The sequence below is a fragment of the Motacilla alba genome, chromosome 2 (genome assembly GCF_015832195.1).
Source record: "Motacilla alba alba isolate MOTALB_02 chromosome 2, Motacilla_alba_V1.0_pri, whole genome shotgun sequence".
NCBI lineage: Eukaryota > Metazoa > Chordata > Aves > Passeriformes > Motacillidae > Motacilla > Motacilla alba.
Genome location: NC_052017.1, coordinates 16058586 through 16083595, shown reverse-complemented (window position 1 = coordinate 16083595; position 25010 = coordinate 16058586). Strand labels below are relative to the sequence as shown.

The 25010-nt window shown below is 42.2% G+C and overlaps 1 protein-coding gene and 1 long non-coding RNA gene across 3 annotated transcripts; one reads left to right on the top strand and one right to left on the bottom strand.

Moving 5' to 3' along the window:
* The first annotated feature begins 2637 nt into the window (after positions 1–2637).
* On the top strand, positions 2638–14740 carry LOC119698163 (highly reducing polyketide synthase PKS6-like). 2 transcript variants are annotated; one of them, XM_038129796.1, is made up of 7 exons: positions 2638–2739; positions 3836–3904; positions 4639–4792; positions 5757–5917; positions 7710–7913; positions 8018–8199; positions 8486–14740. In XM_038129796.1, exons 2-7 carry the CDS (start codon positions 3844–3846, stop codon positions 14042–14044), a joined length of 6321 nt encoding a protein of 2106 aa, XP_037985724.1. In that variant the 5' UTR covers positions 2638–2739; positions 3836–3843; the 3' UTR covers positions 14045–14740. The 2 variants fall into 2 exon arrangements, with proteins under 2 accessions (XP_037985724.1, XP_037985723.1); XM_038129795.1 differs by having other exon boundaries at positions 2685–2739; positions 3785–3904.
* A 4212-nt stretch (positions 14741–18952) lies between these two features.
* On the bottom strand, positions 18953–24652 carry LOC119698343. Its single transcript, XR_005256130.1, has 5 exons — positions 24559–24652; positions 23628–23733; positions 21474–21510; positions 19564–19670; positions 18953–19211 (listed from the first exon to the last, which is right to left on the bottom strand). It is a non-coding gene; the product is annotated as an uncharacterized LOC119698343 (long non-coding RNA).
* Between the last annotated feature and the right edge of the window lie 358 nt (positions 24653–25010).

The following is a 25010-nucleotide window of genomic DNA, read 5'->3' as shown; positions in this document are numbered from 1 at the left end:
TACTGTCATGTAAAAAGCTTGTTTTTGCAATCATACATGAGATTACTATTGAAGTGAGAAAAAAAAATCCAAGAAAAATAATTTAGAGGCCAAAAGCTGCTCTTCCTTTTACTCTGTTCCTCCTGAGTAGCCCCATTGTGCAGAGCTAATAAAAAGAACTAGGGGTTGTCACACATATCACTCTTTGTGGTGGGGTCCCTTTTCACCCTGTGGATTAGTTTAGCTCCTGGCATAGCAGAGCCCTCTTGTGCTTGGTGTTATTAAGACTTCTATAACAATAACCACAACAGTGATAATAAGTGTACTGGAAAACTTCCTACCTGTAGAATTAAAAAGGTAAAAATGGCTGTCTTATTCAATGACACATTAATTAATTATTATTAATTATAATTATATATAAAGCTAATTTGAGATTTGACTGATTGGTAATTGTTTTGTCCAAGAGCCAGTGCCTTTTCTTACTAGGTTTTCATGATAATGCAGAATGATGTATCTGTGTCACAACCTCCTATCTTGTCAGAGAACTGCTTCAGTGAAGAAATAATATCTAGTGATTTGTGTAATAATCCTTCTTGTGTCCTGATGGAAATAGGGAACCCACATGTATTTTAATCTTAATATCTACTTGGAATTAAAAAGCATTTAAATTTTTTTTGTCCATGTTGTCTTTGAAAGACATGCAGTCCCACTCATGCATGTGTGGATATTTCACTCATGTATGTTTTCCCACCAGAAGACAGTAAAAACTTGATTGAAATAATAACTACTAGGAAAATAAATATCTGTTTTCCTGTATTTGAGTCTCAGCTGGATGTAATTGTTTGGGGAAATACACAGATATTTGATTTTTCTTTTTGGAATTATCAGACATAGGTCTGGATAGAAGAAACCAAAGGTTTTGTTCAGAGGTGGACACTGTAATGGCATGGGAGACAAAACAGATGTAGTGCCTCCCATTTGACAGGTCTTTGTTTCCCTTTTCAACTTTTTACTTTTAAATTTAGATGAAATGCATGACAAATCAACATGCAACTTGATGACAAACCAACATGTAATTCAGTTATAAATAGACTGCATACGTTAGAAACAGACTCAATCCATTATTGCTACATTTGCTTCCATGCTTAGTTTCCACTTCTGTTTCTGTCATTGCTCAAAAGGATTGGGCAAGCACTTGGGTTTATTAATATATTCCAGCTATGATGACACTAGTGCAAGTCATTAGCACTCAGGCAACACACTGCTAAACTGTAAACAAAAATGTTCAGAACCAATAATGTGAACAGCTCTTTCTTAGTCCTTCACTAGTGTTCACATTGTTCATATTGTGTTGGGGTCACTGGGGTTCAGATTGGTTTAACTTGCATTGACATTAATGACCACAGGTGTGCAGGATTAATTTCAATATTCTACCAATACCTAACCAATACCTCAAAATATGGCTTAGCAACCATTGCTTTCAGGTGCTGATTGTGAAACTGAAACAGAGGTTCCACTGTGAATTCCTAGTTCACTTGATAAATCCAAATTCTGTTCTGCCAGGGAATGTTAGTGGTACCAGCACTAACAAGAGTGCTCTTTAGAGATGTGTAAACCACGGAGATTCTCAAGTCACTTTCAGACTCACCATCTTGTTAATAAGCCTAGTAATGATATTGAGGAGCTATGTTAATTAAATTAAAAAATCGTTAAATAACTCCCAAAAACCACAGAATTGAGAAAGGTGAGTGACTGAGATATTCAGCTATGAAATAGAGAGCAGAATTAAAAAATTTTCAGAGCAGGTTATGAAGCTTCTTGGTGGCAAAATAAAACAGAACAAACTGTTTATTCTGTCTATAAACAGAATAAACTCTTTATTCACAGCACAAATGCTTTTTTGCTTTCTTTGTGGAAAGAGTTGAGTTCCAGCATCAAGGAAAACTTAATTATAAGGGAATGTAACCCTGTGTTTCCATCACAAAGTCAGAAGAGGAGAAAGATGAGTTTATGCCATTGGGTTGAATTCAGATGAGGGAGAGTGAAAAAGGGATCTAGCAGTAACTACTGGACTTGATCCCTTCAGATGTTATTTCTGGATATTCCAGTGTTGTTTGGCTTTTAAGAAGATGGCAGTTTTTAGACAGAAAGTTTGATACTGCCTTTAATATTGTGGTAGACTCAGAAATATTTTGGGACGTTTTGTCTTTTGTCAAGGCTTTTGTGCCTCTACATGTAAATGGTCGTGCTCAGTAGAAGAAAGCAGCTGTGGAATCAAACATAAAACTCGGGTTTTAAATTTGTAGAAAGTTTATTTTTCATTTTCACAAATGATGTCTCCAAAAAATAGATAGGGCTTTAAAACTAGTTCATATTTATTGATATTAAGAGCAAACAAAATTGAATTGTTACTTTAAAGACAGAGTATTTTAAATCATAGTCTTAGCATCATAAAGATTTTATGAGCTATTTCATGGCAAGATATATCAAATTAACTGTTTTGCTAACTGTAAAAAGTTAGATAAGAGAGTTTTTACTGCTGTTTGGTGTGAAAACTTATGACATCAAGAATTTACTACTTCAGGGAATTAGTTTTGAACTTTGGTCGAGTTTACTGACTAATCACATGACTCATTTTCGTTTTTCCTCTGAAAGGCGTTAACATTTTAGCATGCCCATTTAAAAAAGAAACCACAGAGAATCCTATATAAACGACATCCACAGACAGCCTATTGCTCCACCCCACTGGGATGATATAAGGTAAGAGTAACATAGCTTAAGAGATGATAAAGATATGTTTTTATGTTATGATTGCAGGTTGTTAATTTTTTACTACTTGCTGTTTAAGTAAAAACTTAGGAAAAATGCTTAAAAGTACATTTGTGATAAAATATTTCGCTGGGCTTTGCAGCTTTAGTTTAGCAATTCCATGAAACTAAGAAATAATAGAATCATAGAAATCATAAACAATTCTGAAAGAATTTAAAGGAAACAATTCTTGTGTCAATTTTGAATTTACATTATTTGTAAAATAGAATTTACTCCTAGAAAGCCGGATTCTCTTCTCCATATTTTTGCTAGGTGGGCTTTTAACTTTTTCTGCATTTTCTGTTCTTAATGGAACCTAGAAGTAATTTTTTCAAAGTATGAATCTGAGCATTTCACCTTTCAAAGCAAACCTCCAAGAAATTATAACTCTGAGTGATGTGTGGGGCTGTGAAACAGCCTCATCTCTGCTTTACTACTGTCAGTCAGTGACTGAGAAAGGCTCTTTGGGACCTGCTGTGCTTTCCCTGGCATGGAAAACTCTTCCCACTGCCAAGAATCCCCACAAAGCCTTTCTAGAGGAATCTTCTCCTCTTTGTGGATGGAAGGAAGTCCAGGAGGAGTGCAGGGCTTAGAGTGGGGCATCCTAGTGAGTTCTAATTAGTTCAATTGAATTGATTCTCATCTGGCAAGTTCCCTTCTCAGAATCAAGGAAAATAAATCATCAGTCAATTCTATCCTGGGGTATTTGATTTCACCCAAAAGAGAATTCTTGTCTTTGCCATCAAAAGATTGACATTTGTTAGCAGAGGTTAAACAGTAAAAAGGAAGTGTCTGTGCATGAGAGAGTTTGGGGAATTAAGTGGGGAATTCCCTCTGGCAGTAGAGACAAGAGGAAGAATATAGTACAGAGCTCTGTCACTTGTGGGCAGTGTCATTTGTCATCGTAACCAGCAACAGATGATTCCAGATTAACAAAGTTTGGATCAAGTTTCTGTGTTTGTGGGAAGTTCACGTTTTCACCTAATATTTATTCAAGGGTAAATGCATGATTGTTGGACTGGACTGACAGTGCTTCTGTCTTGTGCAGCCCAGGAGATGGAGATGGAGACTGCAGATGAAGTTGCTATTGTTGGAATAGGATGCAACTTTCCCGGAGGTAACTTTGGGGTAAAAGCAAAGCAGGCTGTGAGTGAGCATTGAAAAGCAGAGTCTTTTATTAATGTTGAAATGGAGGAAACCAACAGTTGTTGGCTTGTACCTCAGTTGAATTTGTTGCTTGGCTGCTTGTGGGATCTTTTTGAAAGGTAGTGCTGTGGTGGAAACTACTTGGATTGAATTTGTTTGCAGAAAGACAAACAAACAGACAGACAAAAGAAGCTGCAGTGCTGGCTGTGGGCAGGGCATTGAGCTGCAATGAAACTCATACAAGTGAGCTGGATGGGTCTGGGATGATTTGACCTTTCTGTGTGTTCACTGGCTGGGTGATTGTGTAGTGCTACAGGACTCTGCATCCATAGGAACGGGGCAGATGAAGGGCTGGGCATTCTTGTCAGCAAGGCCTGTAGTATGAACAGGTTGGGTTTTGCTGAAAGAAAGCTTCTGGCTTTATTACAGTGGGTGGAGTGGATGCAGTGAGATGGCAGGGAAATGGGGAGAGAAGGTAGTTAAGGATTTGGTGGGGTTCCTTTGCTTTTAGACAAGCAGTGAGGGGATCAGTCATGCTTTTTCATTTTCCTCTCTCCAAAGAATGATCACTTCTTTCTGTGGCAAGTCTGCTTGAGCAGCCTAGGTTTAGAGGTGGGAGGTCCTTGTTGCTGATTGTGCATTTCTGAGTCTGCATGGGGAGGGGGAGCACATCATTTAATCTGTTTTAAAAACTTTGTACAACAGGAGATGGAATTGACAATTTCTGGAAAGTCCTGGAGGAAGGCAAAAACTGCACCGTAGAAATCCCCCCCGAGAGATTTAATGTCAAGGAGTGGTACGATGCAGATGGTAACAAGCCAGGAAAAATATGTACAACACGAGCTGCTCTTCTCGATGAGTGAGTCTGTTACCCTGCTGCACCACTGACTTTTGTAGTACTAGGCTATGGGTACAGCTGCTCAGGGGCTGTGATAGGGTGAAGAATAGCAAATTACAGTAGGGGCAAAGTAAGTGTCTTTTATTTGAATTCCACATTCACCTAAAATCCTCAAGCTAGAGGTAGAGCTTCATTCAAAGGAGAAGTTGACATGCACAGAAGAAATCTTGTTGCCTCCTGAAAATTATACTTGGCAGGCTTGAACCATAGGACCCACAATTACTTTAGTGCTTAATCTCATGTTAGATATTGAATCCTGCTCTGAAATCAAGAAATGATAGAAGGCCATGTAAATCTGATCTTGGGATGCAAGATTAAAGTTGCACTTGGTCTTTTGTAAGCATGGGCCTATTTTGAATATGCTTTTAGAGACAAGCATATGCATGCACATACAGAAAGCATTTTGAATGTATTTTTAGAGAAGCATGGGTATCTGTTGAAAACACCTGAACCAATCCTCTATTTTTGGTTTTTAAATTTAGAGCACTGGTCTGTATTGGCTTAAAATAATGTAGAAAACAAGGTTTTGTGGGGGGTTCTTTGCAGTGAGGAGAGATTCTCATTTTGTTTATAACTTATTGAAGCTATGACCTCATTACTGCAGAGGGAGTCTCATTCTGCACATTTCATAGTTTGAGGAATCCAGTTGGTAGTAGTGCAATAACCATGAGAATGGAAATGGGTAGGAGTGGACTCTTAACTCTGAAATGCAGAAGCATTGATAAAGTGGCATGTTTTGTGGTGGGACATGAAACATCTTTGGCTTATAAACATTTTCTTCTGAATTTCATGAATGGGAACTGTGGCCTAAACACCAGTTACTGCTCAGCTTTTCATGAAATTGCAAAAGATGATTACTGTGAGTCTAGAAGTAAATGGCTCTTATATACATATGTCATTTTTCATTCTGGTCTGTGTATTTCAGATTTAATTCATTTGACAACCACCTGTTTGGGATTAAAAATTTGGAAGCAGAACGCATGGATCCACAACAGAAATTACTGATAGAGTGCACATACAAAGCCCTGGAGGATGCAGGAGTTCCTGTGGAATCTATCAGTGGCTCCAAAACAGGTGTTTTTATTGGTAAGATGACAATTTCATGGCAAAGAAAGTGAGTTTGAACCTCACAAAGATTGGGGCAACCCTTCATATCCTTTCAGTATTGTATCTAGCATTGGATCTAGGCTGGATCTAGACTGGAGATCTAAGGCTACTGTGCTATGGCACTAGTGGTTACTTTGGTAAGAATTACCTGGCTAGGTCATGAAGGTCATGGTACAATTCCTGTATCTCTTTTTGGTGCTCTTCTTCCTGTGTTCAGGCACTGAAGGGAAGCAGGAAACTGCATCTGCAACCCAACCCTTCTTAGGAAAGATAGTCTCAAGCCAGGCCGTGATGTTCCACCCTTAAGGGGAAGGGAACACCCAAGATGTGTAATTGCTCAGGTCTGCAAAAAATTCATAAAGTTTTCTTAGTAAATTACACACTTGGCATGGAAACTGGAATGTTGGTCACTGACCTGTTACATCAGCACATGGCAGTGGGATGTGGATAAAGAGGTGGGGTGGAAGGAGAAGTGAAAGGAAGAGATGAATTAAAGAAGGGGAGAGAGAGAAAAAGAGAGATCAAGAGATTCAATGATCTCAGTGGTCCTTTCCAATCTAACTGATTCTCTGATTTTGTGATTGTGTCTCTGTGGAGCATAGCAGGGATGTTTATCCCAGAGAAGTGCTGCCCCACCTCCCCATGATCCCATCTCATGTTGTTTTTTTAACAATTCTTGGTTATTACTGACAATCCTTGGTTGGCTCCCTGGCTGTCTGGCACTAGTTGTTGTACACGCACACATTAGCCCCTTATCTTCTGGGCTTCTACACAGGTCTACGCTTTTCCCCCAGTATGCTCTTTTCCAGTATAATTTTGGTTAAGGTGTTCTGGGGATTAATCTCCTTTTAAAGCAGCAGAAATCCTCTTGTCCAACTGCCTTTGTCAGTACCCAAAAAGTTACAGAGGAGATGCTAGCAGATGCTGTTGAAAGATATTTAAAAGACAATAGTAGAATATCAGCACATTATTGCTGGTGTAATCTGTGTCTCTTTAAAAAAAAGTTTTCTGGGGGAGTTTGGCTGATATAGGGGAAATGCTTTAAATTGTCTTTTAGTCTGAGAGATGCTCTTCTTCATTGAGGGCACTATTCCTTGCTCTCTGAATAGAGCTACTTGCACTTTCCACATATGCTCATGGACTAGGGGAGTCACCATATTTCAAGCGTAGTGTTCCCAGAAAGAGGACATGACTGCTCTCACAGGCCCTGCTCTTCTTTACTATTTCTTATTGCTTGCAAGTGTGGGGAAAAAAAAAAAAATACAAAGTATTGGATGTAGTTTGTGCTGTGACCTTTGACTTGGTACATCTGAGGAACTGAACCTAGTGTCTTGTACATTTCTGTCTGAACTACCCTCTTTGTAACTTGTTGATAAATATTGTAATAGCTAAACTAAAAGAACCTGAGTCTCAAAAGTGTACCTCAGTCTCAAAGTGAGATGCAGGCATCTAAGCAGACTACAGAGAACTTAGCTGCATCATACAGTGAGCTGAGCCATCAGAAAGGGCATTTCCTGGGCAGGTAGGAATTTCCTTCATTTCTTGGGCAGGTAGGAATTTCCAGTGTTAGCTATGTTTGTGTATGCTGAGTCTAGGGGAAATTGCTGTGGCTTCTCCCTTTGACTTGGGTTGGAGCAAAGCTTCATGACAGGAGCCCTGATGGCATATGGTTTCATCTTAACACTGAAAACCAAAGGACACCACCAGGTTTTGAGCTGTACATGCCTATTGTTGGCTTGGGTTAAGTTGACATGTATCTGATGTTTTCCAGGTCTCATGAATCGAGACTATGAAATCATAACCAGCAGAGCTGTGAGTGAAATAAATCATTATGATGGTACTGGAACAGCCATGAGCATTGCTGCCAACAGGGTGTCTTTCACATTTAATCTGACTGGACCGTCTCTGACTGTCGACACCGCGTGTTCGTCTTTTCTTTTTGCTCTGCACTACGCCTTGCGAGCCATTAAATCAGGTAATGGGACTGAAGAGGTGCTGGACAATGAAATCAGAATTCCTACTGTTTCTGTCTGTCACCAGGGCCATCTCAACATGAAATATGTTTCTGTTTGACTCCAGGAGACTGTGAGGCAGCAATCTGTGGTGGGGTGAACTGCATCATCGATCCCCGCACCTTTGTATCTCTCAGTAAAGCCAAAATGATCTCTCCAGAGGGCATAAGCAAACCCTTCTCCAAAAAAGCAGATGGCTATGGAAGGGGAGAAGGCTGCGGTGTTGTTTTCCTCAAACCACTGAAAAAGGTAAGATTGCTTGTGAAGCAGTCTGAAATAAGACTGGTTGCTTGCCTGAATCTTGTGTCTTCAGCTCTAGTAGTGACTATTCCAGAGAAGTTTTTCCAATTCAAGTTTAAGATTAATGAAGCATTTCTTTAGAATTTATCAACTTTCCCTAAGATAGGGAAAGGATCTTGCATTTAAAATTTAACATCATGTTCTGGTTGTTCTCGGCTGTTTTGTGTTGTTTTGTTGTGTCCTTTACAGAAAAAGCATGAGTTTATTAAAGACAATTTAACTTTTCATGGAACAGGCAAAGGAAGACTACAGCAAAATCTGGGGTGTGATAAACATCAGTGCAGTCAATCAGAATGGCAGATCCATGACTCCAATCACGAGACCGTCTCAAATAGAGCAAGAGAAGTTACTGCGCAGCATTTACGAAAGCCGTGTTGATCCCTCAATTGTGCAGTACATTGAAGCCCACGGCACAGGAACTGCTGCTGGAGATCCTACAGAAGCTGAGAGCCTGGGTAGTGTCATTAGCAAGAACAGGTCTTCCCAAGTTTCCATTCTGAAAATCGGCTCAGTGAAAGGAAACATTGGACACACTGAATCAGCTGCTGGAGCAGCCGGGTTAATCAAAGTGCTCCTGATGATGCATCATGGAAAGATTGTTCCATCCTTGCATTACTCAAAGGAGATGAGCAGCATTGATACAGAGAAATTAAACCTTGCTGTTGCCACAGCTGTAGAGCCCTGGGAAGAATCCAGTGAGTATGGAAGAGTAGCTGGCATCAACTGCTTTGGATTTGGAGGAACCAATGCTCATGTTGTAGTCAGGCAGATGAAGCAGCCAGGGCCTCTTCCTGCCTTTAAGAAGCCCCTGGAATTAGTTCTGCTGTCAGCAGCATCCCCTAGATCCCTTCAGATGACAATGGCCGACACAGCTGAGCAGCTGAGCACAAGGAGCTCCGTAACTCTCCCAAGCCTGGCCTATACCTCTGCCTGCAGAAGAAGCCACGCCAGCTACAGGTACCGAAAAGCATTTGTCACAAATTCCCTCCAACACTTGCAGCAAGAGCTGAAGCTGGCAGCGAGCACGGAACCTGCCATGTCCAAAGCGGAACCACAGCTGGTGTTTGTGTTCTGCGGCAACGGTGTAACGCTGAAGGAGTTCAGTGAGGCACTGCTGAGCTCAGAGCCGGTGTTCCGAGACAAGTGTAAGGAAATAGAAGACCTTTTCCAGCAGCACGCTGCCATCAGCCTCCTGCCGGCAAGAAATCATAGCCCAAAGGACTTGTTGAATCCAGAGTTTTCTCAGCCCTTGCTGTTTGCCCTGCAGGTTGCTGTAGCTTCCCTCCTGAAGCACTGGGGTATTAAGCCCGTTGCTGTTGTTGGCCACTCGGTGGGGGAAGTTGCTGCTGCACACATTGCTGGGTACCTTTCCCTGGCAGATGCAGTCAAAGTGATTTATCACCGGAGCAGGCTGCAGGCAAAGACTCCTAGCGGCAGAATGCTGGTGGTTGGGAACATCCCCGTTGAAGAGATTGCTGAATGCCTGCATCCCTACTCAGGAAAGGTGTGCATTGCCGCCTTCAACAGCCCCATTTCCTGCACCTTGTCTGGGAGTGTAGAGGCTGTGGAAGCTGTCCAGAGAGAGTTAGCTGAAGCTTTCAGACAGAGAAACATCTTTCTTCATATATTAAATGTTCCAGCAGCGTACCACAGCCCCAGCATGGATATGATACTCGGGGAGCTGGAGAAGCAGATAGAGCCTTTAGAAAAGCAGAAGGGGGGAATTGAAGTCATTTCAACACTGACTGGGGCAGCTGCATCTGAAAATGACTTTGCTCGGGGCAAATTCTGGGCGCAGCATACTCGTGAGCCTGTTGCTTTCACACGAGCCATCCGAACTGCAGCCGGAGGCAGGGAAAACGTGGTGTTTGTGGAAATAAGTCCTCACCGAGCACTGCAGCGAAGCATAAAAGAAACACTAGGGAAAGGCACAAAGGTGCTGTCCTCTTTGCAAACGGATGCAGAATATCAGACGCTCTTCAGCCTGGTAGGAAATCTGTTTGAACTGGGATTTAATCCCAACTGGCAGCACTTTTATGATGGGTATCAAAGTGTTCCCGTGGCCATTCCACGATATCAATTTGATCGCCAAAAACTCATGAACTGCCTGGATATCCATCAACAAGCAAACCAAAGAGGTGTCAGTGCCAGTCATCCTTTGATTTATGGCATAAACAGTGACAACTTGGACTTTGGCTGCCTGGTATCCCAGGAAACAACACCATACTTATATGAGCACAAGAACAATGGGGTGGCCTTAGTCCCTGGTGCTTTCTATGTGGAGCTTGGTCTGGCCTCTGTGATGAGCAGCTCAGAACCTAAAGTGCCTCTGAGCACTTGCCAGCTGAGTATCAGTTTTTCTGCACCGTGTGTTCTTACACAGAATTCCCAAGTGCTGAGTATCAAGCTGAGTCCGCAAAAAGCCATGACAACCTTTGAGGTTCTCTCTTCCTCCAACGCAGTCTATGCTGCTGGCCAAGTGGCAAAGGGGCTTGAAGGGGTGGTGGAAGAAAGCAGCATCTCCTTCCAAGCCATCTATCGAAGATGCAAGTCAGTGATTAGCAGAGAGGAGCTTTATGAAGCACTGTCTCAGGTTGGCTTTCAGTATGGCTCCGCATTCAGACAGCTCAGTGATGTGCATTATTGCCAGGAGCTAAAGGAAGCTATAACAAGCATAAAGGTGAATGAGGAGACCGCCAGAGACATGTACAGCTACTGTATCCACCCAGTGCTGCTCGACTGTTTTCTGCAGATGACGGCTGTGCTGACCTCAAGGACACTCCACTCCAAAGCAGGCTTTCCTTCAGGGATAGGCAGCCTGGTGGTGCTCCGCCCGTTGCAGGAGGAAATGATGATATACATGAGAATGAGCAAATCCACCGGGAACTGCCTTGAGGTCTGTGGATGCTTTGTGGACAAACACGGCTCCGTTTTGGCTGAGCTCAAGCGCGTTGCCATCACTTTCATGAAGGAATCGTCTTCCAGAGACAATGAGTTTCTGTTTGAAAACAAATGGAAAGAAGTCTCTCTTTCACAGACAATTGGACATCTGGGGTTTAAGCCCAGAGTCCTTGTGTTTGCAGACAAACTTGGGATAGCTGAGCAGCTCAAAAAATACTTGCATCCGACTTCGAGATACGTTATGTATGAAGGCTGGGAATGCCTCGTGGAAGACGATACACAGAATAAAATGAGGGCAGAGGTTAAGGATTATGATGAAGTTCTCTTCCTGTGGGGAATCCAAAAGGTAAATGAAGATTCCCCCGGGAAAGCAGTAGATCAGCTGGCAAAGTGCTGCGAAGCCTATCGCCAGATAGTGGTGGCACTAAGAGAGAAGAGGTCTCGCTGTTCCGTCAGAGTGATCACCTACAGAACAACAGAGAGATATGTGGACCACGTTAACTGTGGGTTTGCATTGTATGGCATGACCAGAACTTGTATTGTTGAAGTTCCAGAAATCACATTTCAGTTGATTGACCTCAGCTCCTCCACTTCCCTGGACATCTCAGTGTTAGCAGATGTTCTTGTCAAGTACAAAAGTGGGGACTATCCAGAAGTCTGCATCAGCCAGGGAAGAATTTATGTGGCCGAAATCAGACGCACACCTTTTGTAGATGTAGATTACATACAACCCGTAAGATCACTCCAGAAATCACAATCATTCACTTTGTACACTTCTGATCCATATACAGCAAAAGACTTGTCTGGGGAATTATCCACCGGCACTGCTACTCTGCTTGACAAACAGAGTGTTGAAATTCAAGTGGATAAGATTTGTTTGCACTCAGAAGATTATTCTCCCATTAGTGTTTCTAGCTGCAACTTTGGTAATACACTGTATTGGAACTCCCAGGCAGGAGAGAAACACAGGCTTCTAGCTCTTGATTTCAGTGGCACAGTCACTGCAACAGGCAGTGATGTGAAAAAAGTGAAAGTGGGAGATCATGTGGTTTCCTGTTATCCCACTGCTGCATCATCCAGAGTTCAGATTCCAGGAACAGTTTGTTTCCATGCAAGGAAATTCCCATTCCTCCAGAATGTCCCTTGTGTGTCATACTTCATCATTGCATGGGAAATCTTCACTCAGAGGTTACCCAAAGGGAAACATGGCAGAACATTGGGTATTATTACTACAGAGCCAGCCTCAGTTTTGTGCCACGTTCTTTCCGTAGCAGCAGAAGAGATGGGTTGGAGAACAGTCCTTGCAAAGCCCACTCCTAATGTGTTCCAGTACATCAACCTGTGCAGTGCCCTTGTTATTCTTCCTCCAGTCAACAGACTGTCTCAGGAGGACCTGGCCCACATGTCCTTTCTTAAAGATGTGGTGATCGTGTGTGGCAGTCAACAGTCAGAATGTATCCAGAATGTCAGTGAAATTGATCATGAAAACATCGGCTTTCATATCCTTGCCGTTGCCAGCCTTTTCCGGAAAGCACCTCTAAAGGAAGTGCAGAAGACCGTACATGCCTGGATCAGTTCCATGGATATGAAATGGTTTAGAAATCTTTCAGGTTCTGTTTTTCAGCAGACTGAGAACTTTGAAGGGCTAAATTCTGTGACGTCCTATTTCACCTGCACTTCTGTCCCCCTTGCTGTCCTGAGAAGGCAGAAGGACATCAGTGTGCTTTCAGACATCCCATTGTACGAGCCCCAGAAGCAGCTGTTCAAGCAGAATGCTGTTTATGTGGTAGCTGGGGGGCTCACTGGACTTGGCTTTGAAACGGTGAAATTCATAGCTGAGAACGGCGGAGGGTGTATTGCAATTCTGTCCAGGAGAATTCCCAGCAGTGAGAAGCAAGAAGAGTTAAGGGCTTTGCAGCAGCAGTACAAAGGGAGCAAAGTAGTGTCTGTGCAGTGTGATGTGGCTTCAACCAGTGATGTTGAGAAAGCTTTCCAGTCCATTGCCAACACCTTTGTGGGGAGTCCGATCAAAGGGGTGTTCCAAAGTGCTGTTGCTTTACACGACGGCCACCTTGAAGTGCTGAAGCTGGCTGACTTCCACAAAGTGCTGAGCCCAAAAGTAGCAGGGACCCTAAATCTTCACTGGGCTACCAAAGACCAGGAGCTTGACTACTTTGTGTGCTACTCCTCTGTTACTTCCTTTCTGGGCAATGCCACCCAGACAAACTATGCAGCTGCAAACTCTTTCCTGGATGTCTTCTGTCTCTACAGGAGGAACTGTGGGCTTTCAGGCCAGGCCATTAACTGGGGTGCTTTGAACCTCGGCATTCTGCTCAACCAAAACCACATTCAGAGCATTCTGGGATCCAAGGGCATAGACATTCTGCAAGTGCATGAAATTCATGACTATCTCAGGAAGACCTTACTTATAAACAAGCCACAGCAAGCTGTGGTCAAATTGAACTTTCAAGCTTTGTATCATCATGTTTTTACTCAGATTGTTTCTCTCAAAAGTCGCTTCATATCACTTATGTCAGAAGATTTCAAGAACAAGATTGAAATGTCTGAGGAAACTGAAGTCCCAGAGACTGCCTTTCTCAAATCTGAGGATTACATCACCTCACTGGTGAGTGACCTCACAGGAGTGAGCGCAGATGAGCTAACCATGAATACGCCTCTTTCGTCTTTGGGCATAGACTCCATGTTAGCTATGACAATTCAGAACCGTGTCTTTCAGGAGCGAAAGGTGGACATACCCCTTGTGAAACTTCTTGATCCTCACACAACTCTGTCAAGTTTAGTGGGGGTGTTAGAAGAAACAAGCGATGCAAATGGAACAGTTGAAAAGAAGAGTGCTGTGGTTGAAAGTGTAGAAAATGGGAGCTGGCTATAGGAATCTTCCCAGTCAGGAATTGTGTAACTTTGACAATACTCAGTCCCTTTGTAACATGTCAGAATGTGAAATTGCAGAACGTCTGGTGATGCTGAATGTACTCGTCTGCACTGACTCAGAAAAACCCACACCAGGTTCTTCTGCCATTATTCTGCTAGTTCTGTTAATTTTAGTCAGTTGTTTGACTTTTTTCTTTCAACGTATTTTTCCTTAATTTTTAATAGTTTTACCTGGAAATAACTAGGTAATTTCCTACACATTTTATTGCACATTGCATTTTAAAAATTGTATTCAAGTTTTGATGAAAATTGTATATTTGCACCTCTAAACAGTAAATATACACATAAAACTGCATAAACTTACCAGCATTTTGTGATATTCTATTGTTAATATATCATTCTTTTTTAATATTACCAAATATTTATAAATATAGGCATCTTTTTGAAAGTCTGATGTCAATTTCAAAAACCTTGTGTTTTGCTTGTCTTCAAAAATATTAACAATTTATCAAGTGTTACCAATTATGAAGCATACAGAAAATCAAATGTTTTTATTAAGAAATAATAAATTTTTTAAAAGCCCAAATAAATAAGAGTAGTAAAATGTTTTAATAAAACCCTGATGTGTATTTTTATCCTATTTTATTTTTTTTGTGCCTTATCTGCTCTCCTACTTCAAATATCTGCCCTGTTTTTGTTCCAGTGAGAAAAAAAAGACCTTTCCACAAAGACACTGAAGAAAACTTTGTTTATGGTCTTTCAATATGGGAATAGGGTATTGCATTATTTTTCCTTTTTCTCCCTAATTCTGATGAGTTGTCCCTTGCAGATCAGGTTGTATTCTCCAGAGTCTGGAGTATCCATGGTCTATGGGGTCCCCCTGAAATAATCTGATCTACAGACTGAAAAGTTCCCTTAGTCTCTCTTAGCACTCGTGTGCCAGCCCAAAATATCTTGGTGGTTTTATGTCAAAAGATTTCTCTTTCTCATAGTGGAGGGCCTAGAGCTGGACCAGGGTTCAGGATGGGGTGTAATGAGTCAAGTGTGGTGCACTGGTGGTGCACGTTACACCAGTGTGATGCAGAGTTCCCTGCCAAGCCTGCTGTTGGCTTTCATTGCAGTCAGTGTGCAGTGAACTCGTGCTCAGTCCCCTCGGGACCCCCCAGTCCTTTTCATCCTTTTCATCCTGCTCTGCAGCCAGTCAGTGCCTGCACGGAATGGTGAGGTGCTTTGCCTGTCTCATGTGCAGAACAGGTGCAGGGGGCTAAGCCATCCCAGGAGCAAGGCCTTGCATTCACTATGGTTGGAGATAGTGAAGGTTCTGTAAAGTGTTTGTCCTTGTGAATAGTGGCCCTCCCTTTCAATGTGCCAAAAGCTCTCACCTGACTTGATGTTGGCTAGGCTGTTAGTGAAGAGCCTGCAGGGTGCTGCTACTGACTCACTGACAGATGGACTTGGCACAGCTGATTTCACCCTTTAGGCCTGGCAGGACAGTGCCACCAGCTTATAGTTGTCTTTTTCAATCTACCTAGTATCAGTTGGGCTACAAGGATGCATTGGGACACTGCTGAAAGTCTTTATGAAATCAAGGGGCATAAAATCTCTCTCTCCTCAGTGTTTTCATTCTTCAAGGTAATCAGGCTAGTCAGCCCCCATATCTCTGTGGAAAATCCATGATGGTTGTTCCTAACCACTTTTTATTTCGTGTCCCTTACTACCTGAGTCATTCTGAGCTTATGGTTCTGTATGGGCAGAGATCCTTATGACCTTGCCCAAACATTTTGGAGGGAAACATGGTAATGAAGTGAGGAGCAGTTAACTGTATACATGTATATATATATATATATATATATATATATATATATGCAGAAAGGCACAGGGAGGATTTCAAATCCAGAGTGGTTCTGGTGCGGCATAACCTGACCAACAGCCAGGCAAATTACAAAGCAGAGAATTTGTTCTCTGCAACACATTTGTTGTACTCATTTTCTGTGCTGTTCCCTGTGCAAAAAAACAAGAACCTTGTAGCAAGGATGTCAAGGTCAAAGCAGTAATCCAACAGGGCTGCTTTGCACAGCAGGAGTAGATAAAGGTATGTTAGACAGATGTTAGTTGCATGACAATCTCTCATAGATGTCCACATTGTGCAGTTGTGACTGAATCTATTGATTTCAGCCTTTATACAGACAGGTCTGATTCTGAAAGACTGAAGCACTAACTTTGGCTGGCTGCAGCTCTTTGGTTTTCTCTCACCAAAGCCATCACTGCTCTGTCAGTACTGTGAAATCCCTCTCTTATCTCTTCTATGTGTTTTGCTTTTGACTGCTTCTGTGAATCTGCCATAAATATCCCAAAGGTCAGAATATTTGAACAAAAACAAGACCATTGCCAGCCTCCAGAAATACAATGAGAAACCTAAGCTCACAAAATGCTCTGGCAAAGCATTTTCAGCTGCAGCCAGGGCAATTAGAATTAGCAGTTTGTAACACAGGGTAAGGCAGCAGTGGCAGAGCACTGACTACTCTTCCATTTGTACCTGATAAATATATAGACCATATGACCAGAAAAATAGCCCAGAAAATCCACAAAAATTACAAAATAGCGCAGAGATATGTTTGATGTCCTGAAGGTAGCAACTAGCTGGAGGAGAAGGCAAAGATATCTACAAGCAGTAGAATGAACTGCAAAAACAGAAACAACCTGCTGTACTGTAAGAGCAGTGAGAAAGTCCTGACTCCTGTTCTGTCCTACCAAACATCATAAATGGAACAGATAAAGAGCCCTTTGCAGTTGGCAATGCTTTTCCTAATATAGCCCAGGGTACCATTGGCCTTCTTGGACCCTCACTGCTGGCTCATGGACAACTTGCTGTCCTCCAGGACCCCCAGGTCCTTCTCCACAGAGCTGCTTTCCAGCAGGTTGACCCCAACCTGTCCTGGTGCAGGGGGTTATTCCTCCCCTGGTGCAGGACCCTGCAATTGCTCTTGTCAAATTTCACAGTTCTTCTCTGTCCATCTCTGCGACCTGTTGAGGTCTCTCTGAAGGGCTGCACAGCCCTCTGGGGTATGGGCCACCTCCTGCCAGCTTTGTGAACTTGCTGGAACAGAAGAGGCCTCTGCCCCTTCATTCAAGCCATTGATGAATGAGTTAAGCAAGAATGGGCCTGGTATTGAACCCTGGGGTCACCCCACTAGTGACAGGCCTCCAGCTACACCCGGTGCCACTGATTATCACCTCTGGGATCTGGTGTTCAGCCAGTTTCCTTTAAATAGATTTAAAAGTTTTTTTTTTTTTTCTTCATCAGCTGTCAAACATGATTGCAGAGACCTGTACTGCCACTTCCTCCTGAAAAAATGATGCTCTTCTCAAAACGTGAATTGTACTTAGATAAATTACTTGTGGGAAAAAAAATCTGTATCTGTGTTTAACAAAAGGGTTTTTTAGTGACAATGTTCTTTGGTGTTTGCAGTTAATCTCAGATAGTTAACTACATAGGGGTATTTTTAATGATTCTGAGCCCTCAGCCTCCAAACTCTCAGTACTGTCATTAGAGGAAGGATCCCATTAACAGGAGGTGTATTCAGTAATCAGATAAATGTGACTCTGGGACAATACTTGAAAAACTATTAATTTTTCCAGGCAGAGCCTGAAGTGATATAACATTTGGACAAGCTGCTAAAACACCTGGCTCCCCTTCTCTGAGTACAACCACAAATACAATTAGTCAGATATGTTCTAAACAGAAGCAACATAAATACACAATTAATGGCACAGAGCCCTAATATTTCTTTGGAAAATGTGCTTGTGGATGGACTTTTTGCTTAGGCACTTCATCAAAACATTCTCCTGTTGCATAACAGGACCCTGCAGGCTGAACTAATAAATGCATTATCCTGCAAGTAAACCAGTGTCTGTGTCTGGTTTCGCCTGGATCATAAAACGCCTGATAGCATCCATGGCCCGGAGGCGTGTTCTGCACCGGGATCAGGGGCCACAACCAGCCTGCGGCAGGACTATGACATGGCAGTGGCCAAAGCTCTGCCAGGGCCCAAGACCAGGGCTGGCTGTGGCCATGGCCTCCCCACTGTGCCTCTGGGAGCCTCTTCCCCATGGTCCCAGCTGAACTGCCCTGAGCCCATGCCCAGGCAGCCAAATCCCAGGATCTCATGAAGCCAACATGTGTTTTCTCCTTCAGATAGCACTCCAGAGATGTAGGCATGCAGTTGATAGTGGGAATGTTACTGTTAATGGCTTCTTTCAGTCATACCTTACAAGTGCATCAAACATTGATTTTCACTGTAAAGTAAAAAGGCTGTATCGTAAATGGACCCATGTAAATGTTTTACTTGATGTAGTCAACAGATTAAGGCAGGTCTTACTCAACAGGCTGTTCCTATGGTGCTGGTGGAATGTAATCCTGACTCTGCTACTCAGTGTTTGCACCTGTGACCTCAGAGCCAATTACAAGAAATGGTGACATTAATAACAAAACAAGACATACATTTTGCAAGATCCTTGGAAAGCTACAGCAAAATTACTCAGACACATGAGGCTGTTTGGATGATGAAGGGACTGGAGCACCTCACATGTAAGGAAAGCTGAGCAGCTACGATTGCTCAGGAGAGAAGGAGGCTCAGAGGGATCTTATTAGTGTATACAAATTCATGAGGGGAGGGTGCAAAGGGGGCAGAGCCAGGCTCCATTGGTGCCCAGTAACAAAACCTGTGGCATTCACATTCTCTGAACAGAAAGAGAGATAATTCTCTCTGCCAGGGTTTTTCCTAGAGAAGCACAGAGAGAAGAGAAAACAATTCTTATCTCTACTTGCTGCTTCTGTTGTTTTTGCACATGTAGAATGTGCAAAAGGCACAGACTGAAATATGAGAGGTTCCCTCTGAACACAAGAAAACACTTTTTTATTGTGAGGATGACCAAGCACTGGCACAGATTGCCTGGGGAGGTTATGGAGTCTCCATTTTTGAAGGTATTCAAAAGCCTTTTAGACATGGTTCTGGCAACAGGTTCTGTGTGTTCTGGCTTGAGCAAGGAATTAGTCCAGATGGCTTCTGAAGATCCCTCCCAAGCTGCTGTGATTCTGTGAAATCCATTGGCAGATGGATTTGATCATCTCCATCAGTTCAAATCTTGGGTAATGTATTAAATAGAGCCTAGTGGGGAAAAAAAAAAAAATCAATTCAGAAGTCCGTGACTGATCTCCTTCTTTCCCCTTTACATCCCTTTAGACCACCCTTCATGCTCTCAGGGAAGACCAACTCCTCACTTTTGAAAGAAGTGCCCAGAGAGACAAATTTAATGATATTTATATATTAGTAAGACAATTCCACAAATTCCAGAGTCCTTTTAAAAGTATTTTTGTTAAAAATCAGACCATCATAATCAGTTTAACATCTAAGACATAATTTTTATACTTTTAAGAAAGCATTTTCTATTGCAAACTTAAAAGCAAATCCCATGCATCAGTAAAACACAGAATACAATTTCCATGCATGCTGTCATTACCTGTGACTTCATTTGCTACCTGGAATTCATTAGGAGATGACAGTCTTCTCTACCGCTTCACGGAAAGGCCCTCTTCAGTTAGACTCTTCAGGTCAGACCAAATCATCCTAGATTAGTCAAGGGTGAGAACAGTACTTTGAGAATAGCTGGCACACCTCACAGAGCAGAGAGGCAGCTTGTTTCAGCTGCAGTGTTAGGTTTGACTACTTGGACCAACAGCATGTGATCCTGCAAGAAAGAAGCCGACCCATTCTCCTATTATTTTCATGGATGGATTCAGTAGAGTGACATCTTCAATGCAAAGTTAGTCACAGACACTCCATGCACACATACACAAAGAAAAAAGAAATATTTTCCAAGATAAAACCATTCAATAGATTTGGATGAGGCCTAATGACTCCCCTCTCTAAAATGCCTGCTTTAGCACTGGCAGCAGGAGGAATCCAGTTGGCTCACACAGTGCTCTCCCGGAGACAGCCAAACTGATTTTGTTCAATATTCACAGAAATTCGACTTGCATAAGCATGGATGGAAAATCTGTAGCCTTCTGGCCTATGTTTGGCAGAAGTCTGTGGAACTGGATGAGGGGCTGAGTATGGAAAATCTCAGACAAAATTCATTATGGTGTTACTCCAGTCTAGATGTATCAGCCTGCTGCAGATGAGTGGCCTTGTCCATGCTTGTGACACAGGTGAGAGCTGATGGAATTGCTTGAGCCACAGTACTGGTTCAGAAAGACACGCTTACATCTCTCATGTGAGAGTAAAGGAAGGTTTTCTTCAATTGATGGGTTTCTTTTCAATATCAGAACAGGAAGAACAGGCCTCTGTGTGGAAATGCAATTTCTTGTCATGACACCATTTATTGCAAAACCAATAGGAAATTCAGAGAATGCAATGTTTCATATTGACATAATGTACCTTTACTTCCATAGGTGAACTGAAGAGAAAAAAAGCTGGTTATTCTGCTTTTTAACTAATAAAGCCACTAGGTGATGGAACTGATAATTTCTGGAAACAAAAATCTACTACGATGGAAATACTATTAGAAAGATTTAATATCAAAACATTGTGTACACAGCAGAAAATGTGCACGGTGTGAGGTGTCTTCTTGTTGAGTAGGTATGTTACTGCAATCTGAAACTTCAAATCAGATTTTTAGCATGGAGACTCTAATACTGTTCTCCATGAAGTAAATAACTTTGTTTTTCATGAGCTGTGGAAGACTGCCCCAGTGAGCATACTCATTCCTTAGGCTTCCCAGAATTTAACCCTCATTTTGTCCTGTAAATCTTCTTGGCTTTACAACCTCAAAGTGCCATGGGAAACAGTGGTGATGACTGGATTTTGCATGTTTCCTCATCTATTTTTACTGTAATTTCTGGATTAACAGTTCTTCACGTCTCAGATGTTTTTTGATAAACCCCTTTGTTACAAGGGCAGATGGGCACAGGGCAATGGTACCTGTAACTTCACCTCCTATGGTGGCTGCTGTGGCTAGATGTGGCTATGGTGACAATGTGGAATCCAATTTCTGGCCAGGATGGCTCTGAGCAAACTCAGCAGAATGTATCTGCTTCTTTGGAAACTGCTTAAATCCACATGTGACTTGCTTATGCTGCAATATTCTTCCAAATCAAGAAACCACCCTCTGAGCAACACCATGGTTGCTGTGCTAGCATTGCTTTAAGGGAGATCTGATTGAGAAAAGAGTTTTCAAGATAGGACTTATATGTATGTGAAATATTATTTTGCTAAAAATTCTTGTTCCAAATAATTTCAATGAATAAGGACTCAAATTGCCTTAAATGTTTTTTAGACAAAAGTTTGCTGCCTGAAGTTGCATTACAGCAAATATAAGCCCTTTATTAAACTGGTTAGACCCGCTGAAGTGACAAGATTTTTACTTACAGCTTATAGTGTGAGTCTGTACTCCCAGGGACAGCTCCTAAGGTTTAAAAGCACAAGAGATGGTCTGTGATTAGCAAGAAGGTACCTTTTTGCAGCAGCACAATGGTGAATCAAATAGCCCAGGTCTTCAAACACCAGGTTATGTTTTTCAGAAGGAAATTTCTGAGGTAATGATGAGCTCCTCAAAGCTGGTCTTTAGGCCAGAAATAAATACGCAGCGATTCCCAGGGTTCTCTGGCAGGAGGAAGATACTGTAGAAGTCATATATTCTTCTTGGTTAGCAGAAATACATTTGAAATTTGTGACATGGATACAGAAGATACAGATTCAAGTATTTTGTGGGTCTTAAAGGCAGTAGTTTCAGGGTGAGACAGTGCTGTTTGTTACAACTTGAGACATGTATCCCCTCAGGTACAGAGAGGGAACTAAGTATGTGGAAACACTAGAGTTATTGAGCACTAGACTTAACATGGTAGGAACAGCTTTGATAATTCTTGTTGACATCTATGAATTAATATTATGGCTGTATTTCATAGATTATATGCTATAAATACTAGTGTGGTAAACCAGTACAGACAGGTCATACTCTGGCTGCACACTCAGCTCAGTTTCAAACAAGACTCCATTTAGTCTATTTGCCAAGTTGATCACTGATCAGTTGAGCAGTCTTCAAAAGTGCTTACTCTGAAGTCTGACTTGGTTAAAAACCAACTATGGTTAATTAAACTTTCTTCAAAGGATGTTTGCATCACATCAGTGAAGAGATTGTTCAATAGCTGTGGTCCTTGAATGCATGTACAACAGAGTTACGAAGAAGTGAAATGTTCTGTGTTCAGCATCTTTATGGAAGCAAGAAAAAGCTGATGAGTTTGGGAAAATACGGGGCTGAGGGGGGAGAGGTTTATGGGAAACAGAGCCTCAAGTGGCTTATGAAAATAAAGATTGCTCTTCCCAGTAGAGGAAGCCTGGAGTTATTTCTCTTTTCTCAAAATATAAAACACAGCTGACTGGCTGAAAGTGAGAAATCAATTGCTCTCTCTGGACTTGCCAAGTTACCTGCCCATAGAAAGGTCAGGTTTGCTGGTGCTTTTCAGAAACATTTGGTTTTAGCACTGCCATGGTTTAACTCCAGCTGGCCACAAACTACCAAGTAGCCACTCATTAAATCCCTCCCCTTGCCTCTCCTGGTGGGATAAGCATAAGAAGCAGAAAAAAGTAAAACTCGTGGGTAGAGATAAGAACAGTTTAGTGACTGAAATAAAGTATAATAATAGTAATAATAACAACAACATAATATATTAATAATATAATTGTAATAATAATATTAATATAATAGTAATAGTAATAGTAATAGTAATAGTAATAGTAATAGTAATAGTAATAGTAATGGGGAGAGAGAAAAAGGAATAAAACCCAAGAAAAACAAGTCACACTTAATACGATTCCTCACTACTCACTGAGCCATCCCAGCCCCAAGCAGCAATCGGCAGCTCTAGGCCAATCCCCCCAGTTTATATATGGAGCATGATGTTCTAGGGTATGGAACAACCCTTTGATTATTTTAGATTAGCTCTTCTGGCCATGCCCCCTCCCAGCTTCTTGTGCACCTGCTCATTGGCAGAGCATGGAAAATTGAAAACTCCTTGATTTAGAGTAAGAACTAGAAGCAACAAAGAAACCACCAGTTTGTTATCGACTTTGTTCTCACACTACATCCAAAACACAGCACTGTACCAGCTAGTAAAAAGAAAATGAACCATCTCAGCTGAAACCAGAACAAGCAAGCAAAAGAAGAAATGTTTGTTCTTATCTTTTAGATGTCCCAGTTGTGCTTCACAGCTAGATTACCCTACTAGAAACCAAGGAAAAATAGTATTGAATTTAAACCAACAGAAGTGGATTCAACACTGCCTGGGATTGCTGCCTCTTTAGAGGAGGCCACTGAGCAATGCACAAAAAAACTTGATGCTGCCTTATTGTTAGGCAAACAGTAGTACAGAAACAGGATAAAACTCCAAGTGTTTGTAGAAACATGTCCTCAGAGAGGTTAAGTGATATGTAGACACTTGGCACACTAACACTTGATATCACAAACCTGTTTGATCCAGATGTACAACAGGCTGGCAGCCCCTCTGTGCATCATTTGCTCTTTACCTGAATCATTTCTCTGAGTGTCGCAGTGCCCATTCTGCAGTACCCATTATGATCACAAGAAATCCATGGCCTGTCTGTATATTTCTGCTGCTGAGAAGTTCTGAACCTGGAACAGTCAAAGGGTCTTTCATTGCCAGGTCTGGACTACTCAGAGAACACGGGCAGAAATACAAACACTGAGTAAACGTGGCATTTTTCTGAACTTAGATTCCATTACTACATTTGTCAAATAAAGAGAAAGGCCAGGTGCAGAACATCTGTCATGTTTTAATCCCAGCTGGCAACTAAGACACACACAGCCACTCACTCTCTAGGAGATGAGGGAGTGAATTGGAAGGGTAAAAGTCAGAAAACTTGTGGGTTGAGATAAAGACAGTTTAACAGTTAATGGCAAAAGCTGCATGCACAAGCAAAGCAAAATAAGGAATGAATTCACTACTTCCCATTGTAGGCAGGTGTTCAGCCATCTCCAGGACAGCAGGGCTCTATCACACGTGTAACAGCGACTTGGGAAGACAAACACCATCACCTTTTCCTTCCTTCCTTCTTCTTCACCTAGCTTTGTACACTGAGCAGGACACCATATGATCTGGGATTTCCTATGGGCTGGCTAGGTTGGCTGTCCTGGTTGTGCCCCCTCCCAACTCCTTGTGCACCCCCAGCCTCCTTCCTGGTGGGGTGAGGAGTAGAAAAGGCCTTGACACTGTGTAAGCACTGCTCAGCCTTAGCTAAAACATCCCTCACTTATCAACAGTTTCCAGCACAAATCCAAAACACAGACCCATACCAGCTACTGTAAAGAAATTAACTCGAGCCCAGACAAAACACCTCAAGCGCCAAGCATTAAAATAAAACTAATAAAATTGCTTTTATGGAACAGAGAAGAAACATGAAAATTTCGACTACTGTCACTAACTGTAGCATCACTTACATTTGCCTCTTGAAAATTTTATTTCCCCCTGCAGCTTTTACGGTGCTCACATAACATGCAGCAAAGCTAAAAGCAGTGGGAGTATCACTTCTCTTTGTCAGTGCAATGAGCTGTGAGCTGTATGTTTATATTTAGGGCATTTCTGTGAAAGGGTGGGGACAAGGAAGTGGGTTTTGCTTGCAGCAAGCTTCTGCATTCTTTTCAGTGGGGAGCTCCCAGTCCCAGAGCCATCTCTCAGCCATGGTGCCCCCTGCCTGTGAGCACTTCCCAAGGCTGACAGCCCTGCGCTGTGCAGCTGGGCAGGGCCAAGTGCAGCAGCAGGCCCATTGTGCCCCTTGTCCAGGGTGCAGTGCCTTGTTTCCACTGACCACAGGAGATCCCTGCAGTACAGCAGTGGCATTGGTCCAACAGCCAGCTCTCTTCAGTGCTTGGTATGAATAAGATCACTTAAG

What these genes read in the sequence shown, in the direction of transcription:
- LOC119698163 (XM_038129795.1), top strand. Translation starts at nt 3,790, where the DNA reads ATGCATGATTGTTGGACTGGACTGACAGTGCTTCTGTCTTGTGCAGCC. An exon ending in CGAGCTGCTCTTCTCGATGA is followed by an intron (nt 4,793 to 5,756) that starts GTGAGTCTGTTA and finishes TGTGTATTTCAG; the next exon opens with ATTTAATTCATTTGACAACC. An exon ending in TCCTCAAACCACTGAAAAAG is followed by an intron (nt 8,200 to 8,485) that starts GTAAGATTGCTT and finishes TTCATGGAACAG; the next exon opens with GCAAAGGAAGACTACAGCAA.